We start from the raw sequence: 9,192 nt of genomic DNA on the forward strand, positions 1-9,192 counted from the left end.
CTCCACAGAGGACCGGGAGCGAGCCACAAGCCTGCCTCACAGTCCAGCTGCCACAGCCCTGAGGGATCCTAAGTGGACCCAGAGCCCACTCACACCCTCTCCTCAGCTGGTGACAGAGCCAGAGCCCCGCCTTCCCAATCGAGGCAAGAATGGAGGGTGGAACAGCTGTGATCGATACTTGCACCAAGGCCATGCACACTCACCACTCTCAACCCACAATCCAGTGTTTTCTAAAACAAGGGACAGTCCAATCAGGAGAGGCCCAGCCTGCTCAATCTGGTCTTGCATTATATAGATGGGGAAACTGAGGCCCAGGAGGTTGAGTGCCAAGGGGACCTACTTAGGCCACAGGAAGGCAGCACTCACAACCAGTCAGCCCTGAGCTAGGTCTGGCCGCCCCCACAGTCAAGAGCCCCAGGCTTGGACGCCCACCCTGGAGTGACCAGTACCTTTGAATGCCTCCAGCAGGTGCTTTTCCATATACCAGCAGGCAGTTTTGAAGTTGGAAAACTGAGTCAGGCTGCCCAGTTTCAACATTCTTTACACTTCATATGCTCTGGAAGCCACCAAATAGCCGTTTTCAGTGCACTGACCATCAAGCAGGTGATGCTGGGGGTGGATCCAGGTCCCAGGCACGCCAGCTCAGGCTTCCCCACAGGGCCCTGCATAGCTGAGGTGGACAAGGTGACAATTGCCCCTGGGTGGCTGCAGGCCTTGGGGCCCATGAGAGTTCTGTCAGTGCCTGAGAAGAGAAAGGAGCAGCCTTTTAAGCAACCCCAACCCCACCAAAGGCAACTATGACCGTCCAGCAGCCAGATGACTCGAAGAGCCGGCCTGTATGACCCCAGAGCCCACCTCCTCCTCCTCTCCACACCACGAAGAGGCCCATCAAGGCTGACGGTCATGTCCAGGTCACCCACAGGCAGGGTGAGCCAGTGCTCAGCCCGAGGTGTCTGGCACCGACCCAGCTAGAGGGAGGACCCTACCCCACGGAGCCTGAGGGCAGACAGCACACGAGGCACTACCTCCTCTGCATCTCCACGTTCAGGCTGTGGAGAAAATGTCCTGTGAGGGCCAGGCAGTCCTCAGGGGTGAGTGTGACATAGATCCAGCCTGGGAGAGAGACAGGAGTGGCTGGCACCTCACCTGGCTCCCATGAAGGGGCTTCTCATGGCTCCAGATCAGGGAGCAGCAGAGACCAGCACAGGCCTTTCCAGGCCCAGCTCAGGCTCCAGCTCCTGCCCGCCTGTGCCTTGGTGCCCTGTCCACCTCTGCAGCTTCACCAGCAGCCTGGGGCCTCCCTGGCAGAAGCTCTGTGGCCCTAGCCCCACCCCGGGCTCCATGGAAGGGAGTCAGTGAGAGACTGTGTCTGAAGCAGCACAGACTAGTCAGTCCAGCCCTGCACCACACAGACAGGGAAACCGAGGCCCAGAGCTGAGGGGACTCGCTCAGGCCACATGAGGGCAGTACTCAGACAGAGAGAGGAAGCTCCAGCCTATGTCCAGCTCCCCCGGCCTCCCAACCACACTCAGGGCCAGGAGAGAAGGCCGGGGCAACTACATCACCACCAGAGTTGGGACTGGATCCCAGGTTATCCTTGGAGACAGCTTGGGCCAGACCCTGGGAAATCCACAGCTCTTTCCTAAATAGCTGTGACTGTGAGGAAACTGATGGAAGGAGGAGGGACTCATAGATTACAGAAGATTCTGAAGCTTATAAATCATTAAAGGGTGAGGGTCTCAGATTGATACTTACTTAAAATGAAAAAAAAAACCCTATAAAACAATGTGAAAATCTGAACACCAATTGGCTATTTGATGATACTAGGGAATTGCTGTTAATTGTTCATTTTTTCGAGATGTGGGAACAGTATTGTAGTTATGTTATTTTAGAAGGAAAGGAAGTCCTTCAGAAATAGTGGTATATTTAATGAAACAGAGTATATGGGATTTGTTCTAACATCATCTAGGGGCACAAAGTGGCTCACAACGGGCTTTCTCCTTCAGCAGAGACTCAAAATGTACCCCAATATTGACTTAATGAGCAGCTTGCACCCTCTTCCCTCACTGGCTCTGATGTCGTGGCTGCTGTTCCCACACAAGGCTCTCTGAGCTGGGTCTCCAGCCATGGGCTCAGTCACAGTGAGCCCAGCCAGGCTGTGAAGGGGCCTGACTGGCTGTGCAGCTCCAAGGTGTCCTCAGTGGTGATGAGTGCCCATGCTGAGCAGACAGCACAAGCCCCACTGCTGGCCCCTCTGCAGGGACTGGGCTGGGATGGCATTAAGGTCTGGACAAGGGAGCAGGCATGCCAGGGATGCCAAGAGATCCCACGGTGGGGACACGGCCTGAGAGGCCAGTAACCTTGATGAGGGCCTGCAAGCCCTAGGACACAGTCCCCAAAGCTGCCAGCACTCACCTGAGGGAATGAAGAGTGTCTGGCCCCACTTGATGATGCACTTGTAGCATTTGTCGACCTGGTGGGCAAAGAACATCTCGCTGTGGTTGTGAGTGCAGACCTCCAGCACTCCTACAGATATTGGCTGAGGCTGGCCTGATGAGACAGAAGGTTCTCTCCCCCTGCCAAGAGAGCCTGTTGGCAGAGCTGCCCATGCCAGTACAAAGGGTGGGGGTGCAAGTGATAGCTCCTAATGTGAAAAGTACCCTGTTCAGGTCCACGACTCCTGTCTGTACCACTGAGGACACAGGGGCTTGGCAATTCAGAAGTGTGTGTGTTAGGAAGATTCTGGGTATCTGGGCCCCCAGCACAGTCAAGGGCTAAAGCCCATAATCCCACATTACATTGTTTTGAGGCACTACAAATGGCGTGGATGCCTAGGTTGCAAATAAAGCTGCAACTGGCTGTCAAAAGAATTCCAGGTAGCTCCACTCTTGAGAGCCACTTGGATCCCAGGCTGGGTCAAATGATGCCACTGTGTTCCAGGTGGTCTTATGCCTGGCCCCGGGAGGGGTTCTGCACTGGGAACAGAGAGACCCCTGTCCTACGGCAGTGGAGCCAAGGCAGGTTCTGAGGGTGCCCCAGTGACTTCCTTAAGGCCTCCCAGAGGTGGGATCAGCACACCCACCCGCCCCCAGCTACAGCCCCAGCCGGTCTGGAGAAGCTCAGTGAGCAGCTAGGGGAGCCCGCAGCTTAAGGTTTCCTTTGTTTCTTTTGCTATTTTTCATTTTTCTTCTGGCTTTTCTGGCTTCCCTCTCTCAGCCTCGACAGTGAGGCTCCTAGCCATCCCCGTCTGCTCAGATGCCCCCATCCTGCCTGCTGGCTCCTGTGCGGGGCCCTGGTTATGACTGGCCCCTCTTCCAGGATGTCTTGACAACACCCCCCTTTCTCCTCTAAGTGCACAGTCACCCAGCGGCTTCATCCGATTGTTATTGAGCCTGAATCCCATTAGAAAAAGGAGACATTCGTGTGCTTATCTGATCCCACATGCACCCCTGCCCCTCCATCCAGGGATGTCTCCATGGCCTCCTGTCCCAGGGATGGATGGTCCGAGGGCCCTCTGGGGAGTGGCATCTTGGCCACAGTCAGGGCTCGTGGGACTGCAGACAATCTTGCAGATGGGTCATGGCCACAGCACAGCTGAGGTGTCCCAAGGGGCGTGGCTTACTTTGAACACGCGGTATCAGGCAGAGGTGCCCCGAGTCGATGTGAAAGTTGGGGTAGCTTTCCTTCATGCAGATCAGGTAGTACTGGGTCACTTTGGGCTTGGCCAGCAATATATCGTCTAGCCAGTAGTTTTCTACCCAGGGCAGTTTCTTCATGATGTCAGGTGGCTCCACGAAGCTGGGCATCCTGCGGGTGGGAGAGGAAGGTGGAGAGGGAACCTGAGACTCCCTTTCTGATGTCCCCTGGAGTGGGAAACATGCTCTGTGAGGCGCGTCCCACACTCTCACCACCTGCAGGCCACGCATCACAGCTCTCATTTCACAGAGGAGCAAACAGGATTACAGAGGGCGGAATGAGCCCAGGCGCTGGCTGTGGCCCTGGCAGAAGACTGGGTCTGACACTGGCCTCCACCCCCAGAAGACAATGAGAAGGCCCCAAAACCATCCACCCCTGAGGAGGAGCCTCCTTTCCTGCAAACTGGAAAGTGAGTCCGGATTGGCCACGTGCATGTGACTGTGGCAAGCAGGGCTGGAGCATAGATATCATTTCTCACACTCAGTCCAGGCACCTCTGGTGTCACCTGGATAACAGCCACTGCTCCTCAGAGCTGACAACAGGGCACCTGCGACCCCTGGCCATGTCAAGTCACAGTCAAATCCAGCCGACTCATATTCAGGGAAGATAGGGAAATGCAAAGCCTTCGATTCAATGAACTATAAACTGTCCTGGATAAAATGCACTACATTTCATCAAAAACATCAAACTAGGCCAGGCACGGTGACTCACACCCGTAATATCAGCACTTTGGGAGGCCGCAGTGGACAGATCACAACGTCAGGAGTTCGAGACCAGCCTGGCCAACATGGTGAAACCCTATCTCCACTAAAAATACAAAAACTAGTTGGGCATGGTGGCGTGCCTGTAATCCCAGCTACTCGGGAGGCTGAGGCAGGAGAATCGCTTGAATCCAGGAGGCAGAGGTTGCAGTGAGCTGAGATCACTCCATCGCCCTCCAGCCTGGGTGACAAAGTGAGCCTCCATTTCAAAAAAAAAAAAAAAAAAGTCAAGCTCAACAGCACCTGTGCAGTGACATTTCAGCTACCACCAAGAACCAGACCTGGAAATTCTTGCTGTCTCCAGGAAGACAGGGTCTGTCATGTCTCTGTCATTCCATCTGAAAGTGCTGTTGTCTCTACTCGAAGGCCACACCAACCCGGACAAGACTGTCACAAATCACAAGCAGAGTCCCACCGCCCCAATCCCACCAGCCTCAGTCACAGACCTCACCTTTCTCACTTTTACATCTCCAGCAGGTTCCAAACCAGCACCCTTCTCCATCCTCCAGGAGTCCTCATTGCCCCCATCCATGCCCGCTGCCAACTTCTGAACACTCAGCAGTCTGGGCACATTGCTGCCCAAAGGACAGGGTTCCCTGCCACAAGGGCCCTCACAACCCACCTCCAGCTGGGTCTTTCAAACACCACACACGATGGGGGCCAGGCTGTCCCTGCCTCCCACCACACCCTCAAATGTCCTTCTTTCCTTTGCTTGGCCTGCTTAGGTGCAGGCCACACCTTTCTCTGAGTTGGTGGGGGGTGGTCCTAAAGCCCCCATGGACACGCAAGGCCACCATGAGCAAGAGTCCAGATGTGACATGTGTCTGACCAGCAGTGGGCACATCACCTTAGACCTGCCACACAGCAGGCATCTGTCTGTCTGGTCTGGGGGTACACTGGTCACTGTGGGCCCCCGTGAGGCAGCAGGCCCCAAGAGCTATCCCCAGACAGCCCATGGGGTCAGGCCTGACCTTACCTACTTGGCCAACATCCTAGGGGACAGACTTAATGATGAAGCAGAGCCCACTCCATGGCCCTGACCCAAGCTCATGTGAAGGCTCTGATAGGTAAGCGACCAATAAAAGTTGCAAACAACCCCCTAATGGTCCACGGACTGCACCAGTGGACACAGGAGGCAAAGGGATGGCCCTGAAAGGCCCAACGGAAAACCACAGGCCAAAGTACCCTCTCTCTCTCTAGCTTCATCATCCTGACCTCTCTCTGTGAGAACCCCCTTACCCAGGCAGGGAAGGAAATTAAGTTGATGGAGACATGACTCAGTTATGTTGTTTGCTACCAAAGCAATACATACTGCTTTCCCTGATACCATAACCCACTCCATTTCCCTTTTTGCCTTTGCTGTTAGGAAGCTCAAGCCAAACTGAATGCTCATTACCTTTTTAAAAAAAAAAAAAAAATTAAAGATAGGTGCCCAGGCTGGTTGCAAACTCCTGGCCTCAAGTGATCCTCCTGCCTCAGCCTCCCAAAGTGCTGGGATTATAGGCATGAGCCACCATGCACAGCCATATTACCTTTTTGTGGCTCTTGGCACAGTGTTGTATTCTTTTTCTTGGTATGGTTTTAGATAATTCTTTTGTTTATTCCTACCTGCCCCTTTGCATGTGTTGTGTGCTTTCAGGAAGTAGGGATGATGGAAATGATGCAGACTGAAGCCATCCTTAGCCACCCATGCCTAACACTGAGTGAGTGTTCTGGATCTTTCCCAGGGGCCAGCTGGATGGCAGCAGATTTGATGGAGAGGGGGTGAGGGGTGGATCCAGGGCGGGCACCGACCACCCCCAGGCTCAGCAGCCTGGGGGAGAACCAGGTCAGAGCCACAAAGTACGGGGCCAGCAGCTCTGCCACCAGGAAGCCAGGCTGGTGTAGATCAGCCATGACAGAGGATGCCCCACCCAGTGACCGCAGGGCTGATGACAACTAGCGCCAGGAACTCAGGGGGACCGGGCCAACCAAAACACATCTGTGGGGAGTCCACCTTGCCTGGAAGGCAGGGAAGCAGGTCACAACAGCGACCCCTACAGGATCTCGTGTGTGAGTGTAGGTGTTTCTACGGGTGTGTGCAGGTGTTGGTAACTGTGCCAGGGATGTGGATGTTAGGAGTGTGAGTGTGCCAGTGAGTCAGTGTCTCAGTCTTTCAAGAATGTGTCATAAGCGTGTCATGAGTTCCTTTGTGTTTGTGTCAGTGCGTATCAGGAAGGTGTCCACGGTGTGTCCGTGAATGTCCATGAGTGAGTGTATCACAAGTCCATGTCACGCGAGCGTGTCGGTGTGTTGTGAACGTGTCATGAGCGTGTTGGTGTGTCCATGAGTGTTTGCACCCTGTGTTGCTGAATGCTGAGTGTCATGAGTGTGTCCATGTGTCTGATAGTGTGTCGTATCTATGAATGTGGCATGAGTACGTCCATGGGTGAGTGTTGGTGTGTTGTCAATGGGTCAGGAGTGTGTTGGTGTGTCCATGAGTGTGAGTTCACCACGCGTTGGTGTCTGTGAGTAGGTATGAGTGTGTCATGACTGCGAGTGTGACATCTATGAGTAAGTGTGTCCATGAGCGAATGTGAGGGTCCGTGTGTCATGAATGTGTCAACGTGTTCGAGTGTCCATTGAATCAGTGTGTCATGAGCATGTCCATGAGTTGGTGTCATGACTGTTGAGTGTGTCCATGAGTGTGAATGTTGTGTGTCCATAAGTGGGTGTGTCATTGATGTGTCTTTGAGTGTGTGATGAAGTGTGTGCATTCTGGAAAAAACTACACACCATTACCAATGGTTCTCTCTGAGGACTAGGATGGGATTGGCCAAGGTCAGAAGAGGCTTTGCCTTTTTGCTCCTTATTTTTGAATTGTTCACAATGTGTCACCTTCACACTTTGAAAGAGAAACAGCTGTGGGCCAACCTTAAAAAAAAGGAAGGAAAAAGGGAAAAAATTTAAAAGAGCGAGAGAAACAGGAAAAATCCATGTGTGCCATGTGCAGTATTCCAGACTGAGACCTTCGAACTGTGCTTCTCAGGCGACTGCCAAGGATGGCACAGCACCCCTGCCCCAACCCCAGCCCCAGGGTGGTGGCACTCACTGGGTATCAGAGAACTCTAGGTTAGTGGTGTTGAGGACCCGCTTGCAGCTGGTGCTGTAGTAACAGTCCACAAACTCCTTCAGCTTCATCTTGCAGTCCTTCTGCTTGGTGACATCTGTCACATCCACACTCTGCTCCAGCCGTGGGGAGGTGCTGGGAGGAGCTCGAGCACCCTGGGAAGTTGGCACAGCCTCCCTGAGGCCAGGATGTGCAGAGTGGACACATACCCTTGGCTGCCGTCACACACAGCAGAGTTGCCAGCGGCTGGATGCTAAGGCTCTGGGTGCCAACGTCCAGCTTCACCCACCTGCTTTTCCTCTGGCTCAGCAAAGTGTCCTGACCACTCTCCCTCTGACCTGGTGATAACTGCAAGGCAGCCAGGTGACAGGCCTCAGTGAGGGTGGCCAGATTAGCGAATGAAAACACAGGACACCTGGCCCACCTGAATTTCAGATGAACAACAAATACATTTCAGTGTATGTTCCAAGTAATTCATGAGACATACCTACTTTTTAAAAATTAAGCTATCAAATCCCCCACATTTGTACAGCACCAATTCATGACTCTGATAATTGGCAAACTGATAAAGGGAAAAGCCTTCTCTGTAGCTGACAAAGAAAAGTTCAGGATAGCCAGACGAGCTGAGAAGGCAAATTTCTTTATAAAAGACTCATGACTGAAAGAGGCAGAAGAAAGCACAGAATTGCCAGCAGCCCTTTACAGTAGTTCTCCATAGCTGCTCTGTCCACAAAGTGCAAGGCCATGGGGTTAGTGTGGACAGATGAGATGTGTGCCGTGGCCACTGGCCTTGTTGGCATCACTGCAAGAGTGCGGCCAGGCACGATAGGCCTCCCCACGGATGGAAGCACATGCACCCAGAGGGAGTCCTGCCAAAAACCTGAAGGCAAGTCAAGCAAGCCTCTAACCACGAGTTCATAGGAAACACCTGGGACAAAAGGATCTGCTCAATGACACCACTGGGGACGCTGGCAACAAAATCCTGGATGTCGGACATTCTGCAAGACCAACCATGGCCTCCTCTCCAACAAACCAATGAGATGGAAGGAAATGTCGCTGTCAGAAGAAAAGAGACTCCAGGGACATAAAAAGCAAATGCAATGTGGGGGCCTCATTTGGATTCCACTGCCAAACGTAGAGAGGCATTTTTGAGGCAACTGGGAAGAATTAAACTGAGTCTTACATGCCACCGAGGAATTACTGTTAATATTATCGAGTGTAATGGTGGAACTGTGAGCGATGTACTGGAATTTTTATGGGTGAAATGGTGTATGTAAAAAGATTTTTTTTTTTTGAGATGGACTCTTGTTCTGTCACCCAGGCTAGAGTGCAGTGGTGCAATCTTGGCTCACTGCAACCTCCACCTCCCGGGTTCAAGCAATTCTCCTGCCTCAGCCTCCCGAGGAGTCGGGACTATGGGTGCCACCACTACAACCGGCTAATTTCTTTATTTTGAGAAGGGGCAGGGTTTTGTCTTGCTGGCCAGACTAGTCTCGAACTCCTGGCCTCAAGAAATTCAGCCACCTCAGCCTCCTAAAGTGCTGGAATTAAAGGCATGAGCTACCATGCCTGGCCAGAATTTCTTTTAAAATACTACAAGAAAACAAACGTATGGAGGCAGAAAAT

At 53.0% G+C, this 9,192-nt stretch overlaps 1 protein-coding gene across 2 annotated transcripts; it reads right to left on the reverse strand.

Annotated features, from left to right (window-relative positions):
- Positions 1-465: 465 nt before the first annotated feature.
- LOC139359335 (lysine-specific demethylase PHF2-like) lies at positions 466-8,362 on the reverse strand. Of its 2 annotated transcripts, XM_071081951.1 has the most exons (4): positions 7,549-8,362; positions 3,623-3,807; positions 2,416-2,473; positions 466-742 (listed from the first exon to the last, which is right to left on the reverse strand). In XM_071081951.1, exons 1-4 carry the CDS (start codon positions 7,635-7,637, stop codon positions 736-738), a joined length of 339 nt encoding a protein of 112 aa, XP_070938052.1. In that variant the 5' UTR covers positions 7,638-8,362; the 3' UTR covers positions 466-735. The 2 variants fall into 2 exon arrangements, with proteins under 2 accessions (XP_070938052.1, XP_070938051.1); XM_071081950.1 differs by lacking the exon at positions 7,549-8,362 and having other exon boundaries at positions 3,623-4,056.
- Positions 8,363-9,192: the final 830 nt, after the last annotated feature.

This window comes from Macaca nemestrina, chromosome 17 (assembly GCF_043159975.1).
Source record: "Macaca nemestrina isolate mMacNem1 chromosome 17, mMacNem.hap1, whole genome shotgun sequence".
Lineage (NCBI taxonomy): Eukaryota > Metazoa > Chordata > Mammalia > Primates > Cercopithecidae > Macaca > Macaca nemestrina.

What these genes read in the sequence shown, in the direction of transcription:
- LOC139359335 (XM_071081950.1), bottom strand. Translation starts at nt 3,938, where the DNA reads ATGAGAGCTGTGATGCGTGGCCTGCAGGTGGTGAGAGTGTGGGACGCG. An exon ending in CCTGATACCGCGTGTTCAAA is followed by an intron (nt 2,474 to 3,622) that starts GTAAGCCACGCC and finishes TTTGCCCACCAG; the next exon opens with GTCGACAAATGCTACAAGTG.